Source organism: Salmo trutta, chromosome 11, assembly GCF_901001165.1.
Source record: "Salmo trutta chromosome 11, fSalTru1.1, whole genome shotgun sequence".
NCBI classification, from domain to species: Eukaryota; Metazoa; Chordata; class Actinopteri; order Salmoniformes; family Salmonidae; genus Salmo; species Salmo trutta.
In genome coordinates this window covers 15689792-15717699 of record NC_042967.1, presented here as the reverse complement: position 1 = coordinate 15717699, position 27908 = coordinate 15689792, and the positions used below count along the sequence as shown (strand labels likewise).

At 43.8% G+C, this 27908-nt stretch overlaps 1 protein-coding gene across 1 annotated transcript; it reads right to left on the bottom strand.

Annotated features, from left to right (window-relative positions):
- Positions 1-10905: 10905 nt before the first annotated feature.
- LOC115202300 (dickkopf-related protein 2-like) lies at positions 10906-26927 on the bottom strand. Its single transcript, XM_029766364.1, has 4 exons — positions 26181-26927; positions 14179-14329; positions 13342-13482; positions 10906-11252 (listed from the first exon to the last, which is right to left on the bottom strand). Exons 1-4 carry the CDS (start codon positions 26379-26381, stop codon positions 11002-11004), a joined length of 744 nt encoding a protein of 247 aa, XP_029622224.1. The 5' UTR covers positions 26382-26927; the 3' UTR covers positions 10906-11001.
- Positions 26928-27908: the final 981 nt, after the last annotated feature.

The following is a 27908-nucleotide window of genomic DNA, read 5'->3' as shown; positions in this document are numbered from 1 at the left end:
GAAATAGCTAATCCGCTAAGATTTACTCAAATTCTCGACTGCGCAGCGCTTGGCACCCGGCAAAGGGCCGACTAAGGCGGACCAAAAAACAGATGGGCCATGTTCAAAGGAGTGAGAATCATGAAAGAAAGAGAGAGGTAGAAAGAGAGAGAGAGACCGATAGAGAGAGAAAGGGAGACAGAGAAATGAAAACCCAACAGGTGTAAATGGAATTAGAACGGAGAGATTCTGACATGGATAATATAAATGGACAAGAAACTCGATCATCTGTATTTATACAGGTGTCCCGAGAAATCCATCTCTTCCTCCAGGTCCTGGTCTATAAAGGATCTGAAATGTGATAACAACAGTCCCATCAATCTTACTGACAATGGTACGAGGTGTTAACACAGCTACTGGATGTCTGGATGAACCAACTAAAACCCTCTACATGATGAGAAAGGTTAACACCATCTGTTAGCTTAGCAGGATGCTATTGAGACAGAGGGAGAGCGCAAAGGGTAGAAATAAGATGCTACCTGGGAACGTAAAGCATTCTTTGGTTGACCTTACCCATCCCACAAATCATATTTTTTCTAAGAATAGCGTTTGTAAGCCAAAGGCCTAAGGGTTGAAGACCCGGCTCTATTTAAACTGTGAATGTGTGGGGTCTGAAGTGGGGGTGTTTGATTTACACCTGTCTGTGAGTGGCACAGTAGGCTATCTGACCCTAAAACAACTGTTAGGTGTACTGAAACAGTGATGAAACCAACAACTTCGGGGAACATGTTTGATTCTCCAGTCTGTCATCACACTGCTAATAGGTCTGCTAGTACGATAGAGCAGACAGATGGCCCAATCCTCCAGCACTATATCGATGGGCCTTTCCTCCCAACCAAAGGAGAGGCCTTTGTAACAGAGGTGTTTCTGTGACCCACACTCTTATGATAAGTACCGTTGCCCGAGACCTGAAGACCCAGAGCTAATGCCCAGGCTTCGGCTCAGAGGGCTAACAGTCTTGTGACATGCAGGAGATCTCTTTGTAACGGGCCTAGATAGGCCTGCTGGCATGCTCTAGTCGATCACACCTGGACCTGTACAGTATGGTGGAAATGTGGTTCTCATGGAGGCAGAAAAACAAAGATGGCCGCCAGGATAAACAGAAAGGAAAAGGAGAGAGTGAGTGCTTTGGCGCCACATTAATAAACCTCCATCATCCATCATGCATCCTCACTCCATTATTTCAACCAGTCAAACGATAACAACGTTTATCTTCTCGGCTCCTGCAGTTTATCGCTACTCAGCGCGCCCTTCCCAATCTATACATCAGAGGATTTCCACTGGGCTGATTAAGGAATAAAATATAACAAATCTCTCAGAGATCAAAGTAGGCATCCATGTAACAACCTGGGTAGGACCTGTTCTGCCAAGGCACGAGTGTTTCGCTGTTGCTCTCATCCGTCTATAATGACGCTCCAGTGCGTGCCAGCAGGCCTATCCGTCTTCCAGGTAAAACCCAGTAAAATACACTTAGGACATGATTGCAGACCGGCGGAGCCTTCTTCTGCATTCTCCATACGATAAATAACGTTGCATAAGAACCCGCGTTTAGGCTAGAAACGTTTGATTTGAAAGATATGCCGGACGGTCAGATGTGTCTACATCAACTGGCAACTTTGATGCGCATCACGTTTACAACGAGTCTGTCTCGACTTTGTGTCGACACAGCGCCTTGTATTCAAATTCTTGTTTTTAGTGCTTGTCCTTTAAAATTCTAATAGGCACTCGCACATCTGAGCTATCTTGTTGCATGTGCATGGTAACAATTGAATAACATGAAAGAAAAGAGCTTGTCCTTTAAAATGTCTTCAAATAGATAAAAATCGGTCACATTTCATCGGTGGTTGTAGAAATTATTTTGGCTGGAAACAGGAATTTCTATATCATAGAATGGGTGGGTGGGCAGGTAGCCTAAATCAGGAAACCTTGGCTTTTGTAGACAGTTAGCAAATATATAGACCATATGGACCCAATGAGGATACTAGTCTATGTAGGGAGGATACAGGGCCATACTCTAAAATAACTAAGACGAGAGATAAGGAAATCAAACACAGAGGAAGGCCTCAGCATCATTTTATATGAGATCCAGATTCTCATCACAAAAGCACTGAACTACACAACATTTATATCTAGTTTCCCTTTACCATACTTCCAATTCTTCTCTGAAGCCGATGTCACAGTAGATCAGACTGGCCGACAGTTACTACACACAGGATTAATTGGTGATCCTTCACTACACACAGGATTAATTGGTGATCCTTCACTACACACAGGATTAATTGGTGATCCTTCACGTCACAGAGCCCAAGGCCCATGATGTCTGCGCTTGAGCATGGTCTTCTAGATGAGTTATTATGTAGCTATTAAATACTTGTTGCATGGCTCTGGGTATTTCCATCAGGCACTAATACAACTGTTTAATCATCGCTGGGGCAAAGTGACTGAGAAGTTGAGAATAGACAGAGAGCAGTGGTTGGACCAGGCAGGGGTCCAGCCAGGAATTGGAAGTTGGCAATGAGGCTACGCAGCCAGTCTGTTTGGATCACCGCTGAAGTAAGAACGGCTCTTTTCTTGGACTCGGGGAAAGCGTCATTTTAGGCTGATTGAAATGATTTGACAATTTGCAAGAGAAAAAACGGATTATGTAAAAAGTATGCTGCAACAACAAGAGGTAATGGAAAATGTGAGCTTTAGGATGATAAAGCCTTCAGTCTCAGCCAATCGTAATGACTGCCATGCCGAATGAACAGACTGCCACTTAGCTGGTGTTGAGCGAAAGATTTAGCAATTTAGCAACGGAAAACAATAACTTTAGACATTAATATAATTAATTGTCTGCACCTTTGCTATAACAATGAGTCTATCAGGCTTTTCTAAAATACTTTATGGCCAAATTACTTTTTTCCCCACCTGGAAAATGACTTGATTTTCTATGTACAAAAACAAAGACATTAGACAGAAGACACTGTGAAAACAGGCTTGGTGTTTGTGAGTGTCCGACCACATATTCTTTGCGGTTACTGCTGACAAGTTATGACTGGAAGACTCCAGATGAACAAGTGGAGAGAGTCATCGCGAGACACTGACACATCTTTGTTTAAGCTAACAATACGCTTTTCTATACAGGCGAGCACAGAAGTGACTGTGTCAGCGGTCTGTAAAGTAATGTAAGGGGTATGAACACTGACACCAACCCCGTGGTCAGACGAACACATAAAGCATACTGTAATTCTTGAAATGCACCGTACACGTTTTCATCACATGACTTACTCTTTAGAAGAACACTGTCATACATCCGTTTTTCTTTGTAAAGTCCTACGGAAACGGGAAGGACAGCTGTCATTGCAAACATTACTCTTACCAACACAGACATCCAAAACAGGCCCCAAAAAAGACGACGATATCAGGATTCGAATCTTTCTGTAGTATGTCATTAGTCTGCTTCTCTCCCATTACCCTCATCAGCTGTATGTGAAGAGACAGATTTCTAAAAGTCGGCCTGTCTAGGCCTTGGATGCCAATACGAGTGCCAAATAAAGGCATTCTATTAATCATCAAGCGTTTCAGTCTTCTGGAACCTACAATGGCAGCACTAGAACTTTCTACGAGGCCGACTCGTTTGTTCCTCTTGCTGATACATTTTGGAACCTGTGTACCCAGAGGCTTGACGCTGCCTCGTTAATCTTGATGGGTACCGTGGAGTCTGTGGGTGGCCCTGCCACTAAGCAAAAGTTGGATATTAGCATTCAGTATCCGACTGCTCTTTCCAGGGAGACCTGAAGTCTTCACCCTCTCATGGTACTCCTGGTCTCATCTTCCCTGCGTCTATATGAGTACCACGCTCTGTTCGGGTGGCCTATCTCTGCAGAAAATCTCTACTCAGTATCCAACCGTTCTTTTCCAAGGCGCCCAAAAGTCTCCATACAATCTAATGGTCCTCTTCCCTGTATCTATCTGAGTGAGTAGTACTGAGTCTGAGTAGATGACAACCACTCCAAGGAACAGCCAATATTTCAGACTAGCCTCCAGAACTCTCTCCCAACATAGGTAGGGTAGGGTCGTTATTTTATATCAGAAACACATGTGGAATAAGTAAATAACGTCTGGACAGTCAGTTAACAGAGAGAAAGCATAACTTTGTTAACCGCCGTGGAGTTAAGGGCTCGCTATTCTGTAATTATGGCAGATTGTCTCTTTGTACTGTCACGAGAAGTGAGAAAATGGTTTATTGCATATCTCAGCACCTCAAACGAGGCGGCTGTAAAATATCCGTAAAAGTAAAAGTGCAAATTATTGAAAATAGTACTTAGTGTGCTTTACTAATTGCCTCTTCACGGTATAACAATTCTAGTCCACTTAGAATGAAACGGTCATAGCATACCAGCGCTGGCCTGGATATTAAAAATGATATAAATCTCTTCATAAAGTGCAGTTTCCATGGAATGTGGCAACAAATTATTATATATTTATTTTTGCAAAGGGAGGTGTTTATAGTTTCAAGGTCCATGGCATCTAGAGAAACTTTGGAGAAACCCTGCTTCATTACCAAGCAGCGTGCCTTCAGCGGCTAACGGTTCATCTGATTCGCTGCTCTTAAGACTTTTAAGTTGGGAACGTACTCAAACTAAAACTGGACCGTTTTATCTCAATCTCTTCATTCAAAGACTCAATCATGGACACTATTTCTGATAGTTGTGGCTGCTTTGTGTGATTTATTGTTGTCTCTACCTTCTTGCCCTTCGTGCTGTTGCCTGTGCCCAATAATGTTTGTACCATGTTTTGTGTTGCTATCATGTTGTGTTGCTACCATGCTGTGTTGTTATGTGTTGCTGCCTTGCTATGTTGTTGTCTTAGGTCTCTCTTTATGTAGTGTTGTGTTGTCTCTCTTGTCGTGATGTGTGTTTTGTCCTATATTTATATTGTATTTATTTTTTATTTTTAATCCCAGGCCCCCGTCCCCGCAGGAGGCCTTTTGCATTTTGGTAGGCCGTCATTGTAAATAAGAATTTGTTCTTAACTGAGTTGCCTAGTTAAATAAAGGTTAAATAAAATAAAAAAATAAAATAATAATTATAATAAAATCTAATTTTATTTGTCACATGCGCCTGCCGAATACAAGTGTAGACCTTACCATGAAATACAAGCCCTTAACCTGCAGTTCAAATAGAGTTACGAAAATATTTACTAAATAAACTAAAGTACAAAGTAACACAATAAAATGACATAACAATAACGAGGCTGTATAGAGGGGGTACTGGAACTGAGTCAGTGTGCGGGGGTACAGCTTAGTCGAGGTAATTTGGACATGTAGGTAGGGGTGAAGTGACTATGCATAGATAATATACAGCAAGTAGCAGCAGTGTAAAAACAAGGGTTGGGGGGGTCAATTTAAATAGTTTGGGTGGCCATTTGATTAATTGTTCAGCAGTCTTATAGCTTGGGGGTAGAAGCTTGGCGGTAGCAGAGAGAACAGTCTATGACTTGGGTGACTGGAGTCTTTGACAATTTTCAGGAAGCTTAGCCCCAGTGATGTACTGGGCTGTACGCACTACCCTCTGTAGCGCCTTACGGTCAGATGCCGAGCTGTTGCCATACCAGGCGGTGATGCAACCAGTCAGGATGCTCTCGATGATGCAGCTGTAGAACCTTTTGAGGATCTGAGGACCCATGCCAAATCTTTTCAGTCTCCTGAGGGGGAAATGTTTTGTCGTGCCCTCTTCATGAGTGTCTTGGTGTGTTTGGACCATGTTAGTTGGTTGGTGATGTGGACGCCAAGGAACTTGAAGCTCTCAATCTGCTCCACTGCAGCCCCGTCAATGAGAATGGGGGCGTGTTCGGCCAGCCTTTTCCTGTAGTCCACAATCATCTCCTTTGTCTTGATCACGTTGAGGGAGAGGTTGTTGTCCTGGCACCACACTGCCAGGTCTCTGACCTCCTCCCTGTAGGCTGTCTCATCGTAGTCTGTGATCAGGCCTACCACTGTTGTGTTGTCAGCAAACTTAATGATGGTGTTGGAGTTGTGCCTGGCCACTCAGTCATGAGTGAACAGTAAGTACAAGAGAGGACTAAACACACACTCCTGAGGGGCCCCAGTGTTGAGGATCACCGTGGCAAATGTGTTGTTGCCTACCCTTACCACCTGGCGGTGGCCCATCAGGAAGTCCAGGATCCAGTTGCAGAGGGAGGTGTTTAGTCCCAGGGTCCTTAGCTTAGTGATGAGCTTTGAGGGCACTATGGTGTTGAACGCTGAGCTATAGTCAATGAATAGCATTCTCACATAGGTGTTCCTTCTGTCCAGGTGGGAAAGGGTAGTGTGGAGGGTGATTGAGGTTGACGGTGTACAGCTGATTCATCATAACCCAATTAAAATTTTCATGAAAATTTGCAGAGTCTCCAAATTAGCAAGACTCACCAAAGACATTTACCAGACACTCTTATCCAGAGCGACTTACAGTAGTGAATGCATTCATGTCATACATTTTTCCCCATGGGAATCAAACCCACAACCCTGGCGTTGCACACACCATGCTCTACCAACTGAGCTACAGGGAGACAGTGATAAAAGGTCAACTAAAATGACCCAACTAATTGAGGATTTTCTGTACTACTAGTCTACACACCCAGACCTCCATTGCCGACAGGGCCTCATTTTAAAAGTGCCCATAGTGTATAGTAATAATCCATTTTAATACCAATATCAGTACTGACATTTCCATTGGAATATGCCCGGTCATATTACACAATATGTTGATCTGGCGAATTGAAAAAGAACAGATTTCACTTTGGCGTGGAAATAGTGAAAAACAAGCTCATTCAAACATCTTCACGAACGTATTGATGGTTTTTCAAGGTTATTGAACATCTGTCAAACACATTTCCAACAAAAGGTCACTTCCCGAAAAGTATCATTTTAGTCTGTAAAATAGTTTAAGAACTGAGGAAAAAAATATATATGTAGAAAAATGTAAGATTTCCGAGCGTGGAATGCCACAGAAAATAAGTGATAAAATTAGGAGGCTACTGTATAGCTACTTTACAGTATACATTCAATGTAGGTTCTACACAGTGTGTATCATGTTAAAAAAGTAGAAACATCTCTAAGAATATAAGCCCATTGTACCCTATCTGCTCAATGCAGCTGTGCAATCCCAGACCTTTGATGGAAAAAAATCTGAATGTGGACGATAAATCTCAATGATTTGGCTGCAGGCAAAACAGGACTCAATAAAGTCATGTACAACCATTGAGAACAAACTTTATGTTTTTTAGAGTGATCTTTGAGTAACGCAATGAGGGATTATTTGGTTGGTTCCAGCCTTCCAGGCCTTGTGAAGTGGGGAGTAAGAGTAATGATCCTACTGAAAGATTTCTTTGTTTGTTTGTTTTGGTTCATTTCAAAGACAAACCTAAGATTTGACAGTCGACAATGCCAATAATGCCGCTCTCAATGAGCACATTTAGGCCACAGCTTCAAGGTTGTTGCAAATGAGTGAAAAATGGAAGGCCTACTTGACTTGTTGGTGTTTTGTCATATTTATAGTCTTCAAATGAGAGAGGAAGTTAGTATTTGTGCATTCACTCCCTTGATAACGTGCCAGATGCATCATAACTCATAGTTGTTTCGCCAATTTCCCAGCTGGGCATTTCAGAGTTTCCTATTACCGACAAACACATGAACATAGCATTACTCCTTGCGTGCCAAACACACACTAACTCAGCATGGCTTTATATTCTGCATTAGACAATTGATTATGATAAATCGTTGACTATTAACTGTAGAAAGGAAACTGGAGGCAAAATGCCTCTTATTTTCAGCCTCACAAACATACAATTTCATTTAGCCAATATTTCAAGAAAATTGTTGTGTCTTTGGCCGCCACAGCTTGTGCCTTGCCCAATGAGAGACCCATACGAAGGTTACCACTGTCTCGTAAGCATGAGTGGAGAATTGTCAGTGGCCAGAAGACAGTGTCCTCTTACCTAGTCCATCTAGTTCTTTATTGTTGGACTCTGAAGATATGAACATCTACTGAAATGACTGGAGCAAACTGTAGCAAACTGTTTCCCAAACCTCTCCTCCATTACACCCAGCCAGTTCAACTAATGAAGAGCCTGGTGATAAGCTGAACTAATAATAATATACGCCATAAGCAGGCAGTTTTTATCCAAAGCGACTTCAGTCATGTTTGCATATACTGTATTTTACATGTATGGGTGGTCCTGGGAATCAAACCCACTAAAGCAAGTGCCATGCTCTACCAAATGAGCTACAGCGGACCACTAATGAAGGGCTTGGTGATTAGTTGGACATTTGAATCAGGTGTGCTTGTATTGTATCAAATAAGGAACAAGATGGAGGTTTGGGAAACTGCAGTAGCCTATACACTCTTAGAAAAAAGGCTTCAAAAATGGTTATTTGGCTGTCCCCATAGGAGAACCCTTTTTGGTTCCAGGTAAAACCATTTTGGGTTCCATGTAGAACCCTCTGTGGAAAGGGTTCTACATTGAACCCAAAAGAGTTCTACCTGGAACCAAAAGCATTCTACCTGAAACCAAAAAGGGTTCTTCAAAGGGTTCTCATATGGGAGCAGCCAAATAACCCTTTTAGGTTCTAGATAGCACCTTTTTTTAGACCTACTAAACAGTGTTCAGAGTGTTCTGGTATCAACTATTAATAACAGTAAAGTAACAAGTCGTTGTTAATACAAAATACATTCTTTATTTATTCATCCATCACTGTAAATGCACAGTAAATATCTGCTGAAAACAGTAGGACAGTGACATTTGCCTCAATGCGGTCATATTCGTGGCTTATTGGGTGTGTGGCTTTCAGTTAGTTATTTTTGGCCACCCACCCCATGAAAGTGAATGTCATTCCAGTTCATCTGAACGTCATTCCAGTGCACTGCTTGCTATGAAGTCTACCTGATTGTGTTTGCATGTTTAGGTAAAAATACCAATAATGTCCCGTTTGGAACACTGACAAGTAGAGAGCCTATAAACACAGCACAATCTGATTGGGCCCAAGCCCACCTAGGACCACCAGTGCCTACGCGGTAGACTTGAACTAACCTTGCTGCAATGTCCCCTTTTAATCATCTCACCCAGTCCTTTTTGTTGTTACCTTAATATCTTTCTGTTTATTATCATCTGTACATGATATACATTGATTCTTAAATACAATTTCAATCATTTCCTCATTATATACAATATAAGAGCTTATTGACGTTAGAAAACTGGTGGAAATGGTGCCTGGAAAACAAATGTAAAACAAAATGGAGGTACATATTATTGCATTGACTATGTACTGTAGTGAACAACTGGTTAAGTTTAACATTGAAAATCATCTAATATGAAAAACAATGAGCAGGTAGGTACACTGTACATCCAGTAAGACGTGTAAAAAGTAAGCATTTTCCCAGACTCATGACAAATAAAAAAGATTAAAACATTCTAGAAGGTGCAGGTCACATTTCATAGGAATTGTATAGTGAATTATATTATCATTATCAATTGAATACAGATTGCAAATGTGGGGGAAAGACCAAAAGGTTATTGGGCATATTTGCAATTACGGTAATATTTTCAGAAATTGTAAGTAGTAGTAACAGATAAAACCATGTGTTCAATATGTCCTGATTGAATTCCTGGATTCCTGGTTGTGGTCTCAGCTCCAGTCATATGGAGGTCATTTGGGGACTAGAGGCACTTTGGGGTCTGGTATCAGTTCTACACCACTGACCCTCCAGTCCTGTGGTTGAACCAATCAAACTGAATCTCTTTGGATTCTAGCCTGCAATCAAACTGAATATGTTTGGATTCTAGCCTGGATTCTATCAAAATATAGAAAACTAAACATGTTTGGATTCCAGGCTCTTAATAGCCTTACTATGGCATACGTCTACATTTAAGACTCAACTGAGACAAATCCAGGCTAGTTCTCAACCCAAATGAACACGAATGCGAGATTCTGGAGCGGCGCCTGAGACAGCATTTTTCCACCACCATCAACAAAACACCAAATGATGGAATTTCTCATGGAAGAATGGAGTCACATCCCTCCAGTAGAGTTCCAGACACTTGTAGAATCTATGCCAAGGTGCACTGAAGCTGTTCTGGATCGTGGCGGCCCACCGCCTTAAGACACTTTATGTTGGTGTTTCCGTTATTTTGACAGTAACCTGTATATCTATCTTCATAATCTATACAAAGCATATTTGCTTTTTATTCTTTACTAGCATGGTTGAGCCTACATGTTGGTTTGAGAGTCATTGTTATTGTAGGCGACTATTCGTTTGGAGATTCCCACATTGGTTACACTATTGGAGTGAACGTTACAAATAGAATCAGAATAGTGAGGTTACAATAGAGCTTGTATCGGCTAGCTGGGGTTCTGTCATTCCCTTAGTGTGAAAATATCATATGTGAAATATGTGCCTAAAACAAGCAGAACTAGTAAACAAAGGGTGCATCACAGCAGTCTTGCCTTCATAAGGAGAGACAGGAAGAGGATGATGTTTCTATGCCATTGGTTAATGATGGCTGTAATAAAGATATGTCTTTTCTTTTCATGATGTGAAAATATATGCAACATTATAAGGAACTTGTACATAAACCACATCCAACTTTGTGAAGAGCCTTCGGCATAAAGAAGTTATTTTGCATAAAGTCCTCGAGAACCCGGTGAACAACTTAATGATGAATGCAACATTCTCAGAAGTTTGTGGGAATGTTCTGAGCTGGAACACAACCAAACAGGAAGGATCATACATGGAACGGTGCCATATGTTCTCAGAAGAACCTTCTTCTTTGCTTTAGTTTGCTGGGTATCAACCAGCCCTTAGCATCTTCCATTCTCTTTCTTAATCTCTCATCTCATGTCATCTCCCGGTTCTCCTCCCCCGAAAGCAGGTCGGAGGAAGACAAAGAGAAAGGCCTCGGCGGACAGCCCTGCCTCACCCTTCAGATCCTCTGGCACATGTGAAGCCTGGACTTGGAGGAGGAGGTGGCGTCCTTCCAGACCTTGCAGGAGAGGCCCTTGGCACAGTCGCAGCGCTGGAAGATCTCCAGGCCGTGGGAGCCCTTCTTCCTCTGCTTGGTGCACACCTCGCCCTGCCGCAGCACCGGCTTGCAGATCTTGGTCCAAAAGTGGCGAGCGCAGCAGTAGCCCATGGAGCAGTCTGACGAGCGCAGGCACGGGTCGCCCTCGTGTCCTGGTCAAGGGAGGGAGAGAAAGGAGTCTTAACATGGACTAGTATGAGGGAAGATGTAGGGTGCACATGCAAAACATAGACCTTTTCTTACTTTTCAGCATGTATTGATATACTCTGACCCTTTACTGCATGTACTAGTATATAATACTATATAAGCTACTGTGGATTCTATTACCATTCCTTATTTAGGCCAGGGATGGGCAACTGGCGGTCTGCGGGGAAGGCCCTCAGACTCAGCGGCCAGCTATATATCAAGGTCGAATTAGAGCCCAGGGGGCCCCCATTGATGGGTGGAGCAACTGTGGCCCCACATGATGAATTCAGATTTTTTTGTGGCCCCCACCACCATCAAAGTTGCCCATCCCTGTTCTAGACTGTGGAATGTAAAACATTGAATCTATGTGTGGTTTGGAGCAAGGTTTTCCAAACCCTAGCACTACACAGCTGATTAAAATAACCAACTCATCATCAAGCTTTGATGATTTGAATTAGCTGTGTTGTGATAGGGCAACAACCAAAACGTGCATCAAGGGATGGTGGCAGGACCAGGTTTGGGAAACCGTGGTTTAGAGCATGGACAATTCATGGCCATTCATCAATATGTAGAGAGTAATCATGCTCTTACATGTGAAATGTACAGTACACTCTACAGGGAAAATCCCCCGACTACTAAGCCACAGGAAATGCCCATTATCTTTGTTTTGACTTCCATAGGAAAGAGCTCAACCATACCTCTAGCTTTCTTTTCATCTCAATTCAAATTACATTACAGGGCTATTATATTAGTGGACTGGAAATGTCCTCAGATTTATCAACTAAATTAACCTATTTCGGGTAGAACTTGATATTCTTGGCAGGAGATTTATATTACAGGTTTATATAGTCTTTCAAAGGATGTCATTAGTACGACAAATATTTATGATCCATGTTATTTAGTCATGCAAGTTTTCTGTGAAACAACCCAGTTTCCCCTGTGCCAGAGGGGCTTTCTCGACACACACCAGCCGTCCTGTAACTCTGGCAAAACCTCAGTTTCTTGTAAGGGGTTTGTTTCGAAATGAAGTTCCAATCAACAACATTAAGTTCCCACTCAGGGCTCTGCCTGAATGAAAGGTTTAATATGTTGTGTTGATCTCTCGACTCTCCCTCCAATGTCACTGCAATTGAGTTGCAGAGGCGAGCAAGATGAGAGTCAGACGCAAATGAAAAAGTGAGTAGGCCTAGCGTTTACTCAAAATGACCTCAAACACCGCACCCTTTTTTATACTGGCATTTTAGCATTGCGGCTATTCCTTTCTCCAGAGGGCATTTATTGCACCGCCATTAAGGTGTCTCATTAGAGGTAGAACTTTATTGACAACAACACTGCTTATACGAAGTGTAGGCCTATTCACTTGTTGAGTCAGGCTAAAACGAATGCCAAAAGGGGACTCAATAATAACTCCAGTTATTAATACCCCTACGAACCTCGCCAACTCTACATTCTGTGGTTTCACAAATGTATATGAGACAGCGTGGTGCTGTCAGCGAGAGTGTTTGTATGCCTGGTTTATGTAGGTGCCGTGGGGAACAGCAAGGGGCCACTGTGGTTTGGTTTCTCTCAGCCAGGCCCCCATGCTGAGCCGTGGTCTCTGAGGTTCGCAGCTGATATACGAGCTAGCGGGTAATTATAGCGGTCGTTCGCGGACTGGCGTCTCTTTAACTTCGTGTGACTACAGACAAGTAACAGAGAACAGGGACAACAGAGATTCAGCGCCGTGGACCAGGATCAGCGAGAGATATTGCGTTTGCAAAATTGGAAAAGGAAACAGAGATCCCTTCATATGACTGTATATCTTCTCCCAGGCCAGGCCGAGAGGCAGTCTTCAGACCTGGGTTCAACTGGTATCGAAGATCTTTCACATACTACAGCTGTGCTTGACTAAGCGTGCCTGGTGCAATGGAACCAATGGAGTAGTTCCAGAAGTACAAACCCCACCCATCTCTCCAGGCAATCTCAATCGAACACTCAAAGCATTTTAAGCAGATTTTAAATACTATTTAAACCCTGGTCTGTTAAAGCTGTATAACAAGTAGGTGAAATAGCTACCTTTAATAGAGTGTTTGGCTTGCGCTGCTTTCCCACTCTTCTTCCAGTCGACAGTGCTGTCCTTGGTGGAGAGCTTGTTGTGGTCGTCCAAGGCTGAGATGTGAGGTGAGAGGATGCTCTCCGAGATAGGGACACAGACGTCTACATGGATACGGCCAGCGGAGAGAGAGAAGTTAGAGGTGAGCTCAACCACCACATAGTCATGATTGATTGATTTCATTACAGCTAAAGACAAGCCAGGGTTTGATAGATACATATTCCGTCTTCTATATGAATTTCTGTTGAGGTTGGTCAATGACAGTTGTTTAACTTGTGTTATTAGAGCTCATATTGCCATTACAGCTACTCCGTGACTAGTACATGTGGTTATCATTCATGTCTGTTGCAGTTCATCTCTCAGAGAACACAGAGCAGAGAATTCAGTGCTGACCTGTGGGTAGAAAGCATGTGTTCAATATGGTTTAAATGTAATTGCTCCCTCATTGCTCCCTCAAGTCAGTTAAGAACAAATTCTTATTTTCAATGACGGCCTAGGAACACTGCCTTGTTCAGGGCCAGAACAAGAGATTTTTACTTTGTCAGCTCGGGGATTCAATCTAGCAACCTTTCGGGTTACTGGCCCAACGCTCTGACCACTACCAGGCTACCTGCCGCCCCATTTAAATTTCCTCTGTACTAGATAGATATCCCTCTCTGTTGCATGACACCCATCCAGGATGTCTGTTAGGAATGTTTTTGTAATATGACAGAGACATGGTGTGCTGACAAGTTTTCACTTCACACCGACTTCAGAAATGCTGACTTAAGAAGTAAGAGAGGTCAGTCAAGACAACGTACAGTTGCTGCAGCGGTTGCTGGGGCAGCACATGGCGTCTCTATGGCAACGCTTCTTCCTCCGTCGGCAGGTGAGACAGCGGGAGGGTGCTTGCTGAGGGCTGTGGCAGTAGCTTCCTACAGTGCACTCCTTATCGCTGCTGCATGGGTACACCTGTAGATGTCAAAACAGACACATTTAGAATCATGGATAATGATCACATGTATGTATCAATTAGTGTCTTGTTAGCCCACATGGGCTGGGAACCTAAAAATAATAAATCAACTGATAATATTGGGGTTTATTAGGGTGGTAGCCCCGACCGGGACTCGAACCCTGGTCCCTGCATGTGGCTGTTAGTCAAACATCTTAGCGGTTATGCCAAGAGGTCTGAAACCTCTGGACGAGGTCACTAGGTATTGGACTAAGGTACAGTCATTAGTTAGGGAACAGTGACACTGCGGTTCAACTCAGGCTAACTTTCAACAAACCTGTCACCCATAACGTTGGCGTTTTTTATAATTGCATCATAAAAACATAATGTTTTGTCGGTAATGGTTACCAGACATGACGGAAAACGCTTTTGGTTCCACTTACAGTCATATAAACCCCACTCCTAGACTCCACTACTTCTCCTAACCGTCACTAATTTCCCTGTCTCCCATGGCATTTTTATGTGACGGCTTTAAAAAGTCCAACAGAAATTGCTCAAGACAGTAAGCAGATTAGCAGAGTGTGTTCTGTAGGAATTCCTTCTGAAGAACCAGACCTTTTTCCAACGGTGGAAAACAGTCCGTAGACTAGAGAGAGAGAGAAGGGGGACAGCTGCCTCTCGCTGCCTCTCACTCAGCTTCTACGTGCCAACCTACGGCCAGGAATATCTTCAGATATTCCAAACAATGGAGCCATTACCGTATCCCCGCCCAAGAAAAACACAAGTCAAGGTTCACTCTATATCGAGATGGCTTTCAGAAGCCTAAATAGTTCAATGAAGCAGTCATTGGATAATAGCACCACTTGGCTATGGAGTTAGTCCGTTTTGCGACCAACCGTTTTTCTAATTGGGTACCTGGGGATTTGAAAAGCAAGTATTTGGCATCCGTGGTTCTTTTCTTACTTTTCCATCTCATAATTCCCCAGATTGATTCTCTAAGATTCCTGAGGGTACGTCTGAAATGGCACCTGGTCAAAAGTCTACTATTTCGGCAATAGGATGCCATTTCAGACAGTGCCTGAGACATAGGCTGTAGTCTGGTGAAGCGATGGCAACGTGATAACAATTCAATGTGATTTCCTTCAGTCCTCAGCCACCAACCGGGTCTGCTGAACACATTGATTTAGGTGAACCGAGATGACCGAGGTAGAAGCGCGGTGTGTCCATAAACATAGCAACCATTCAACCACAGTCCACACGGCAGCCATAACGAAAGGGCCCGGCTCACTTTTTCCACAACAAGTGCATACAGCAATACACACAACCACGGGATTGTACTTTTTTTTTTTACACATGGCGTAACGTCTGGTAGCCCCCAGCGTCGCACGAGTATGAGGGCAAACGAGTTGAAATCAAATAATATCATAGTCAGATGATATAGCGTTGTGAGAGGGTTTTGAACATGTCGAGTGAGAGGGGACACTGTACTGTACACAAGCAACTGCTCCTTGGACAAAGTCAAGAGTCGATCGATGAGGCTCTTTCAGTCTTTTGCTGAGGTCTGGCCACTCCAACATCAGCCACCAGGCACCAGCCACCAGGCAACATGCCACCAGCCACCAGGCACCCGTCAACATGCATTAGTATCCACTTTGTATGAGCTACACAATACCAACCCCAAAAATGCACAACAATGACAACAGACATCGCCACAAAAAGCCTATTTAGGTTTTCTCTGTCCAATGTTAGATTGACGTAATAGCAACATGTTTGGGCTGCTCCATGTCGGGCTGGTGCTGTACTGACATATCTGCATCAGAACTGACCACCATTGCAAAGCATTGAATAATAAACATGTGAATACTAGAACAGAAAATCATTACAGTCACAATAATGAACGTGGATTAGGATTCAGAAGGGTTACGTCACCATAACAGGCCTTGTTGCTAAATGAAAATGTACACCACATGTTCGAGCGGGCTCTCAAAAACCCGAATATCTCAATATCTTCAGATCAGATGTTATTTAATATCCATGTGCTTAAAAAACTGAACAGGCTTAGAGGTATTTGGACCTTGTGTGAGCAACGTCCAGTTTGTCACATTGAAAACACATGGAGAAACGAATAAACGTCCAGTAATACAATGACAATAAGAGGAAACAGGAAACAGAATAAGTTGCAGCACGGTGATATCCTAAATGGTGCCACAGCTGTTATTGAAGCTCAGGTCAACCTTTTACGTTTGGAAGGACTTGCTTTTCCAAGACTTATCAAGACATTTCCAAGAAGGTATTATTGATTAATAACCATTAAGCAATAATACGTTCTTGGAAGTGAAACCATTAAGCAATAATAATAATAATAATTGGAAATGTCTTGATAAGTCTTGGAAAAGCAAGTCCTTCCAACCATAAAAGGTTGACGTGTTTCTGAACTGGGCTTGTGCCCGATTTCTCCTGCAGTGAAGCGAGGTGAATGTAATGTAGAGCTAACAGGGTATTTTACATGCTAGCCTATGTCCACAATGACATCGTCATAGCCAAGAGTTTCAGATCATGTTCATGTTCTCAAGTTCAGTGGTATCAATTTAGGCCTGTGGCTGCCCATAACCTAATGTAGCAGGCATGAAAGGAAAACGCCTGAGCGGAGTTCCCACATCCGGTCTTCAGCGGAAAAGGAAGCTAGGTTGTATCTGGTCGTTGGCAACTCCGCTGCCCATGAACAATTAACTAGCCCTAAGAGAAGAAGAAATAAGACTTGGTTAACCTCACAATGCTCTGAAGCATTGACCAATGAGATCAACACCACAGGAAAGTGTGTAGCTATGTTCTGATGTTGAAAAATAGCCTTTAATCTTGAAATGTGAAGATACATATCTTGGCCCTACAGTACCCTATACTGCCTCTCAGATTTGTAGCAGGTGGTTCCTGGCTAAGCAGTCTAGGATTGATTACAGTGGAGCTGTACTGTACTCTGCTGTAGGAAGGGCCTCTTCCCTTCCCTCCCTCCCCTCACTATCCTCCCCTTCCTCCCTCACCTCTTCCATCAAGCCTCCATCATTTCACAGGAGCCCTTTGAAATCCAATGACCGATAATCTCACTTTATCTTGCCATGTTTCAAAACACCTCATTGACGCCACGGTCCTCTGAGGGGAGGCAGCGGTTTCGTTTGGATGCGTCTCATTTGATCACGACTCCACTAGCTGACTTTATTGGCCACTTTTTTTTGTGTCGCCGCCACTCCCGGTCCCCTATTTTCCCTAGACGCACCATATCACATGAAAGCAAGAGGCTATCCCTGTTAGAGGAAGTGGGCTAAGTACCTCTCTGGGCATGCAGGCTAGACCATAAAGAGAGAGACAGACGCGGAGCGATGAGGGAAGGCCCCTGACTCCCCAGTCCTGTCTCGTGCTGCTCTCGTGGTGTTATAAGTGGCCTGGGCTTTGAAGGTAAAGGGAGGGAGGGAGGGAGGGAGGGAGGGAGGGAGGGAGGGAGGGAGGGAGCAATCTCCAGCATACACCAGTTTAACTCTAGGATACATGAGTCTTTGAACCTGTCCCTTACTCTGTATTTGCCCGTATTTACCCAGCATCAGCCATTCCTAAGGACTGATATCATAATATGATAGGAGTGTAACACATGTTCTTCACACCACAACACAAAGTTAGTGGAGTGTTATTTACCTCAAGTCTAGTCACGGCAGATGAGGCAGCTACTGTACTTCAGGGCAACTGTGACACGTAAGATTGTGTCATTTAGCCAACTGTCAAAATGTATATTCAAACCGTTCAAAAGTCTGGTTAGAAAGGCGAGCTCTGCTCACTATTCACTGAAGAAGATTAAAAGACTGGCGTTATAACAGTAATACACACACACACACACACACACACACTGTTAAGAGAACTTGGAGGGCAATTGAACTTGACCTTGGATAATCAAGCATGGAAACCTGAAACTGTGATTGGTAATCACGGTCAGCAGCACCGAGCCTCACTGAGTCTAATAAACTATGTCACCAAGTAAACAAACATCCTCTGCCCTCTAAGGAGAGACGGTCTCACAGTATCAGATAACAAAGGGACAGCATAAAACACGTACGAGTCATAAGAACCTTAAGAATACAACTTTGGCTCTTTCATCACTCAAAACACAGGTCTTTGACGGGTTAAATCCTGGATTGTATCGGTCTCTGACTCTGGTGACAGAGTCTCCATATAGGCTACACCAGAGTCATGTGCTGAATTTAGAGAGTTGGGTCAACTTGGAACATTTTGTATATTGTTCTAATTCCAGACATTCAGTTACATAAATTTGTTTAAATATTCCCCATGTAATGTTAATGGAGAGCTAACATGGCTGCCGTACACTGACTATACAAAACATTAGGAACACCTTTTGTCCTCAGATCAGCCTCAATTAGTAGGGGCATGGACTCTACAAGGTGTTGAAAGCGTTCCACAGGGATGCTGGCCCATGTTGACTCCAACGCTTCCCACAGTTGTGTCAAGTTGGCTGGATGTCCTTTGGGTGGTGGACCATTCTTGACACACACGGGAAACTGTTGTACATTAAAAACCCAGCAGCGTCGCTGTTTTTGACTGAAACCGGTGCGCCTGGTACCTACTGCTGTACCATACAACGTTCAAAGGCACTTCAATCTTTTGTCTGCCCATTCACCCTCTGAACGCCACACATTCACAATCCATGTCTCAAGGCTTAAAAATCCTTCTTTAACCTGTCTCCTCCCCTTCATCTTTTGAAGTAGATTTAACAAGTGACATCAATAAGGGATCAAGGCTTCCACCTGGATTCACCTGGTCATGAAAAGAGCAGGTGTTCTTAATGTTTTGTACACTCAGTGTAGAACGTTAAAGTGTCATGGAAGCGTATCAGAATGCAGAAACCTCAATGTCCTAACTCTTTAAATACACTCAGAACCATATTGGCCCAACAGCAGCGATCAAAAGAAGGGCACATGACTGAGCCGGAAACCCCAGTCAGAGCTGGGTGTAGCTGTGAGGTGTTAGCCTGTGGATAGAGAAGGGCTCTGTGTCTCCTGACTCTCATTAACAGGTCTAAGTACAGAGGGAAGTGAAATGAATTCCCCTCAGGATACTCTGCTGGCCTGCTAGGGCCCCTGATATCCATTATGGCCCATCTGGGGCCCACACTTGCCCTCCAGGGCCTGCTGACTGGAGGGGTGAGAGACAGCCAGGAGACCCGCTGGGCCCCCCTGACTGGAGGGCTGAGAGACAGCCAGGAGACCCGCCGGACCCCTGAGACGGAGGAGACGGGGCTTTGACGGCGGCTAGCCTAGCGCTAACTAGCACTCACACCTCGGCCTGCTTTGTTTCCCCCTCTCAGATCGTTAAGATCACTAAACAGTTACTTAACCCTGGAGGGGGTAGGGCGGGGTGCTGGCGGGGCGAGAGGGGGGAAGAGAGGGGACCTAGCGCTCAACTTTTACAGGGGGAGCCTAAGCGATTCGGTCCTGGCTTGTTAAAATAATCTCTGTGTTGAATTAAACACCGTTTTAAGACTACTTAAAACTATATGGATGTCCAGGCGGTGGTAGGAACAGCCAACCACTGTTACTGTACGCATGCCTCCACTTCCCCTTGTGGGTTCAGAGGTTAGGGTGGTGAACGTTCCCTGCCCATACCATCCATCTGTACTGGTTCTCTAACTTACTGGGAACCAGTGGCCACCCAGGAGCATCAGGTCTGAACATCTCCCAGTCAAGAGGGCCTTTTACTTTGCGTTACTTCGGTTTGGTTTCACTCAAGTCAATTGAATGTGATGGGGGATAGGGGACGGAGCCACACACCCATGCAGCTTGTCTTAATTGTAATGATTGAATCACTTGGGACAGTCACAACCTGACCTTGAGGTTGGAGCGCAAAGTGATTCATGTGACATTTATAGTCAGCGAGAGCGGAGAGCGGCAAAGTCAGTGCAAAACTTTATCAACAGCCGAGGGAAACAAAAACACATTAGGCTGTCATGGTACTTCCTATATAGATCCACCAATAGCTTTGACATGTTGGATAGAGCCCAACTTTACTAATCTGACCATTTAAACCCCAAATTACACCCGGGTTTCCTGCAGGCTTCTCTGGGTGGCCACCGTGCTCCCCTCCCCGACTGCCCGTCTCTAATTTGTGACTTTTGAAAGTGAGCCAGTGGGGGTGATTTATTGAGAGCTTATGTTGCAATCTTTCGCATATCCTTTCATGTCGGAGAATTGGAGGCCCTGAAGGAATACATTTCAACAGCTTGAATAATGTTGTATAAAAATGAACACTCTTCTTTTGAGGTCTGCTGTTGGAGGAATCTGAGGGAGAAATGTGGGAAAATGACGAAATGGATGTGATGGTGAATTACGGCGATAGTCTCTCAAACTGTGAAGTTTAGAAGTGTTATAAGTGGACGATCACTCATGTCCTGATCCACTGCCTCTGTGAAGGAAGGTGTAATATTCTGCCAACGCTTCATCACGAATTATAACAACCTCAATATTACGCCAACGTCTTCATAGATCTACAGTGTAGAGAAAGCCAAGGTTCAGCCAGAAGAGATTGGTTATAAAATGTGAGGTTTCACACCTCCGCTTTCCACTGATGCCCCCCACGCAGCTCTAACCCACCGCATGTCTCTGACCCACTGCATGTCTCTGACCCACTGCATGTCTCTGACCCACCGCATGTCTCTGACCCACGCAGCTCTAACCCACCGCATGTCTCTGACCCACGCAGCTCTAACCCACCGCATGTCTCTGACCCACTGCATGTCTCTGACCCACTGCATGTCTCTGACCCACCGCATGTCTCTGACCCACGCAGCTCTAACCCACCGCATGTCTCTGACCCACTGCATGTCTCTGACCCACTGCATGTCTCTGACCCACCGCATGTCTCTGACCCACGCAGCTCTAACCCACCGCATGTCTCTGACCCACGCAGCTCTAACCCACCGCATGTCTCTGACCCACTGCATGTCTCTGACCCACTGCATGTCTCTGACCCGCGGCATGTCTCTGACCCACGCAGCTCTAACCCACCACATGTCTCTGACCCACTGCATGTCTCTGACCCACTGCATGTCTCTGACCCACTGCATGTCTCTGACCCACCGCATGTCTCTGACCCACCGCATGTCTCTGACCCGGCCCATGTCTCTGACCCGGCCCATGTCTCTGACCGACCGCATGTCTCTGACCCGCCGCATGTCTCTGACCCACCCCATGTCTCTGACCCGGCCCATGTCTCTGACCCGCCGCATGTCTCTGACCCGCCGCATGTCTCTGACCCACCCCATGTCTCTGACCCACCCCATGTCTCTGACCCGGCCCATGTCTCTGACCCACCGCATGTCTCTGACCCTCCGCATGTCTCTGACCCACCGCATGTCTCTGACCCGGCCCATGTCTCTGACCCACCCCATGTCTCTAACCCACCACATGTCTCTGACCCACCGCATGTCTCTGACCCGGCCCATGTCTCTGACCCACCGCATGTCTCTGACCCACCGCATGTCTCTGACCCACCGCATGTCTCTGACCCGGCCCATGTCTCTGACCCACCCCATGTCTCTGACCCGCCCCATGTCTCTGACCCACCGCATGTCTCTTACCCACCGCATGTCTCTGACCCGCCGCATGTGTCTGACCCGCCGCATGTCTCTGACCCACCGCATGTCTCTGACCCACCGCATGTCTCTGACCCGCCCCATGTCTCTGACCCGCCGCATGTCTCTTACCCACCGCATGTCTCTGACCCGCCGCATGTCTCTGACCCGCCGCATGTCTCTGACCCGCCGCATGTCTCTGACCCACCGCATGTCTCTGACCCGCTGCATGTCTCTGACCCGCTGCATGTCTCTGACCCACCCCATGTCTCTGACCCGCCGCATGTCTCTGACCCACCGCATGTCTCTGACCCGCCGCATGTCTCTGACCCACCGCATGTCTCTGACCCACCGCATGTCTCTGACCCGGCAGGCACCCTGATCACCGGATAAGTGTTGGTGCAAATCAAAAAATCAAGGCAGGTTCACTTCAGAGTCAGGCCATTCTCCATAGAGTAAATTGTTCATTATGAGTATATCATCTAACATAAAAAGCTAGTGAGGACCTTTAGTCGCAAACAAAGCAATCACCATGACCCACTATTTGCATGGTTGACTGCTCAGTATCATCCACACTATAACAAAAGCTCTTATAAGCCATCACAAATCGATGCCACACGTTGCCAATTAAAAGCCTGTGAAGACTTCAAGGTTCGTTATCTTTGATTTACATCATAAACAACCACGTCAGATGCCACACAGCAGGTCAATAGAGTTTGCCTGTGGCCCGTGATTCATGTCTGGCTGTTGTTGAGTGCTGGCTGTAACGTTACAATGTTGGAAACCATTCTAGCAGACAGGAGAGACGGGGAGACAGACCACCTCCCATTGAAACCATTAGCCATCTAAATGTGCCGTAGCATTTCACTCTTCTAACAGTACGGTGGTGGTCTCCACACATACACACACTCATCCCCAGTGGTCCATTCTATCCAAACCACTCCAGTTTATTGCAATGGCAAAGTTGTAAGCAGACCTTTAAACAGAGGTCTGGCACAGCTCTGTTGGCTGGAACGGTTCCCACTACGCAGAAGAGACTGAAGCTATTCCCTTTAATCCTCACTGTCTGAGTGGTAGGATCTCAGAACAGTGCTCTCAGCAGTAGGGAGCAGCTCCCACACTACAGTGTCCACACACACACACACAGACACAGACACAGACACACACACACACACACACACACACACACACACACACACACACACACACACACACACACACACACACACACACACACACACACACACACACACACACACACACACACACAGCTCCCTACATAGGCTACAGACAGGCATGTCCACTTCATCCACTGGTATCATTCCAAGTGACATTCTGGAGACCTATATAAGCCTACAGCAGACACTAGTCCAAACCAAAGCTAAACTGTAGCCAACCAGTAGTTACCCTGGTATAAACACTTTGATTGTAAAAGACAAAAAGAATCAGCTGTTTCTTCTCTGTTGAGTTGAAATTATTATTATTTTTTTATGTGAAACGCTGGCTTAAATGTGTAACAGGGGAAAACAGAAATGTGGCGCCATCTACTGTTCAAGAAGATGCCAGAAATCACATAAACAGTGTTGCCTTTTACATTTGATAACAAAGCAACAAAAAAAGAAAAAATATCTAAACTAATTTTGTCAACTTTCATATGAATTTACTTTATAAAATGTTCATAAATAGTCTCATGAGAATATGTCAAAATTCAAATCAAATGTATTTATAAAGCTCTTTTTACACAGCAGTTGTCACAGTGCTTATACAGAAACCCAGCCTCAAGCCCCAAACAGCAAGCAATGCAGATGTAGAAGCACAGTGGCTAGGAAAAACTCCCTAGAAAGGCCAGAACCTAGGAAGAAACCACACCTCTTCTGGCTGTGCCAAGTGGAGATTATAAGAGCACATGGCCATTAAGGCCAGAATGTTCTACAAGATGTTCATAGATGACCAGCAGGGTCAAATAATAATCACAGTGGTTGTAGAGGGTGCAACAGGTCAGCACCTCAAGAGTAAATGTCAGTTGGCTTTTCACAGCCGAGCATTCAGAGGTTCGAGACAGCAGGTGAGGTACAGAGAGGGAGGGAGGGAGGGAGGGAGGGAGGGAGGGAGGGAGGGAGGGAGGGAGGGAGGGAACTATTTATATATGTATCCTATTTATTTAACTTCACCTACAAAATAGGAACACATTATATACCTAAACACACAGTATGAACACATTATATACCTAAACACACAGTATGAACACATTATATACCTAAACACACAGTATGAACACATTATATACCTAAACACACAGTATGAACACATTATATACCTAAACACACAGTATGAACACATTATATACCTAAACACACAGTATGAACCCATTATATACCTAAACATACAGTATGAACACATTATATACCTAAACATACAGTATGAACACATTATATACCTAAACACACAGTATGAACCCATTATATACCTAAACATACAGTATGAACACATTATATACCTAAACTTATATACCTAAACATACAATATGAAGACATTATATACCAAAACATACAGTGTGAACCCATTATATACCAAAACATACAGTATGAACCCATTATATACCTAAACATACAGTATGAACCCATTATATACCTAAACATACAGTATGAACCCATTACATACCAAAACATACAGTATGAACCCATTATATACCTAAACATACAGTATGAATCCATTATATACCTAAACATACAGTATGAACACATTATATACCAAAACATACAGTATGAACCCATTATATACCTAAACATACAGTATGAATCCATTATATACCTAAACATACAGTATGAACCCATTACATACCAAAACATACAGTATGAACCCATTATATACCTAAACATACAGTATGAATCCATTATATACCTAAACATACAGTATGAACCCATTATATACCTAAACATACAGTACGGCAACTGAGATCCAGTTTAAATAAAACAATTGGAGAACTAATTAGGTAGAATGCTTTTCTACAATTCACACATGAACTAAACTATACTTTAAAGTACTATATAAGTATTTTTGGGGATATCTGTACTTTACTATTTATATTTTTGACAACTTTTACTTCACTACATTCCTAAAGAAAATAATGTACTTTGTACTCCATACCTTTTCTCGTTACATTTTGAATGCTTAGCAGAATAGGAAAATGATCCAATTCACGGACTTATCAAGAGAACATCCCTGGTCATCCCGATTGCCGCTGATCTGGCGGACTCACTAAACACATATGCTTCGTTTGTAAATTATGATGGGGTATTGGGATGTGCTCCTTGTTATCCATACTTTAAACAGATGTAAGTGGCACCGTCTGGTTTGCTTAATATAAGGAATTTGAAATGATTTATACTTTTACTTAAGTATATTTTTGCAATTACATTTACTTTTGATACTTAATTATATTTAAATTGAAATACTTTTAGACTTTTGCTCAAGTAGTATTTTACTGGGCGACTTTCACTTTTACTTTAGTCATTTTCTATTAAGGTATCTTGACTTTGTCAAGTATGACAATTGGTTACTTTTCCTACCACTGTGTAGCTCTTTACCCCGAGGCACTAGGCCTATGCAGACAGCCCGGCTAATTCCCCACTGTGTTGAAACAGCAGGAACTGATAACACCTGGAGTTCATATTAAGTGGTCGGTAAGAGTATCCTTCACACTCAGCCCACAGTTCCGTCTAATAATTCCAGAAAGCGTCTGGAGCGGTTTAATGACATTAAGAACCAGACAGAAAATTATCCCCGGTGTTAACTTACTTTCTCTCACATTTCTACTGATCATGTTAATGATTTGCCTTGGAAGCGTGTTGGACCCGACAGTGGCGTCAAGGTCTGAGATGCAATTAAGGTTTATGAGGGGTCCAATCCCTGTAATTTCCAATAACGATTCACACATGAGAGGAGTTTACATGGTACAGGGGCTGATACCTCTATTTTAGTTCTCGTCAAAAAACTTCCATGGGCAGTTGGGCACCACGCGCAATGTTTGGGGGCACGCGTAAAGCAAAAACGCATGTATTGGAACAGTTGTAACCTGCCATTTAAATGCAAAACGGAGACATCTGAAAAACTTATACCAATACGATTATTCAAAACATGAAAAGGGATGTCAAAACAGTAAATTATTACCAATGTCCACGCCAAAAGTTGTTACAGTAACTACAGTAATATGTGTGTAAATGAAAAGAGAACGATGAGATTACCTGCGCAAGGATGTTGCCTTTCTTGGTGATCCCGGGTTGGAGGGTGGCTGAACGGTTCGTGGCCGGCGTGGGCTCTCCCAACAGAGCCGCTTTGATGGAGTTTGGCTTGGAGCGCTCTGCTCTCTGCGACTCTCCCATCCTCAAGGCCGCGACAAGCAGCGCGAAAACACACCAGAATCTATTCCGAGTCAGGACGAGCATCCTTGGGAAACAATTGTTTAGAAATGTTGCCCAATTTTTTTTTACTGATTCGAATTGGATAAAGCGGGCGACCCGGACCTAGCCAATTACGCATAAAGGTATCACAGAAACGCGCGCTCTGTTACACTGTGTCCATGTGGTTAAGTTGACCGCTTGCGAATAAAGTCAATAACGGTAAGTGTTCTCTTTTCAACGAATCAGAAAAGGAAACGGGTTATTGCCATCGACATAAATGCCACTTTTATGGCAACACCAATAGCTCAATCTAAAAATCAAATCAAAATGATGAGCTTCAATGAATAAAAAAACGCTGACTCTCACAAGGTCAGGGTGAAACTTGACAAGCGACTTCCAGTCTGTCTCTCTGGCAGTAAGTGAATGCTTAGTGCGGCAGCCTGATATTTTATGATCTCGGATACTTTCTTTTTATAGGATTCTAATGGGTTTACTTCCTCCGCCCCCATTCAGAACTGACAAAGACTGAAACCGATCTGTACGTGCGCGCTGCGCATTGTCGTCTCGAGCCCCCGTCCCAGACTGGTCCCAGACGCCTGCACCAGAAGCCCTGTTGGGGAAAAACCTATAAAATTATACACTGTATATTTTAACTGTGTGTGCTGACCTTTTTTATAACGAGACGGTTGGGGGCAAAGGAAATGAAAGAGAGGAATGAATAAAACTTCAGATAGTTTGTCCAAATTTTTTCTTGGTCTGTAACCTCCATCACACCTTCATGTAATGGACAAGTATCTAATTATTATTTAAAAAATAAAAACACAACAAACACATTTATTTTTAATAGGCCTATGGTCATAATGTGCTTATGTACTTGTAATGAGGTATGGGATTTTATTGGAATTTTAACCTATGGTATTTTCTTTATTTAACTTGGCATGTCAGTTATGAACAAATTATTATTTTCAATGATGGCCTAGGAGCAGTGGGTTAACTGCCTTGTTCAGGGGCAGAACAACAGATTTGTACCTTGTCAGCTCAGGGATTTGAACTCGCAACCTTTCGGTTGCTAGTCCAACACTCTAACCACTAGGCTACCCTGCCGTATGTGGATCTGGTTGGAATAAAAATGTAGCCTTCTATGACACGGTTCATGAGGTTCAGGTTGACATACTAACTTATCTTTCCCACCTTAATTATATGGGGTGATGTGGCTTGGACTCATTGACACCACCAATTTAAATCGGTATTCACAAAAATAGCTTGTATAAGACAATAAGATAACCATTGTTTTGGCCGATGGGAAAGGCTTCCCTCATGATGCGAGGAATGTTCTTAGTGATATGGTTAGTGATATACCTAACATATAGAGACTCCTTTTGTTAGATATCTGGGTGTATGGTCCCTGCATCAGAATAACCTATGTTCATGATGGTTCGATAACATCACAACAGTATAATACCTTCTTGAAGTGGTAAGGTAAGGCACATTGAATAATACATGTATACTTACTTTAGGTGAAGGCCATCGGGAATACAAACGTATCTAGAATTATGCTATCGAGAATTGTGA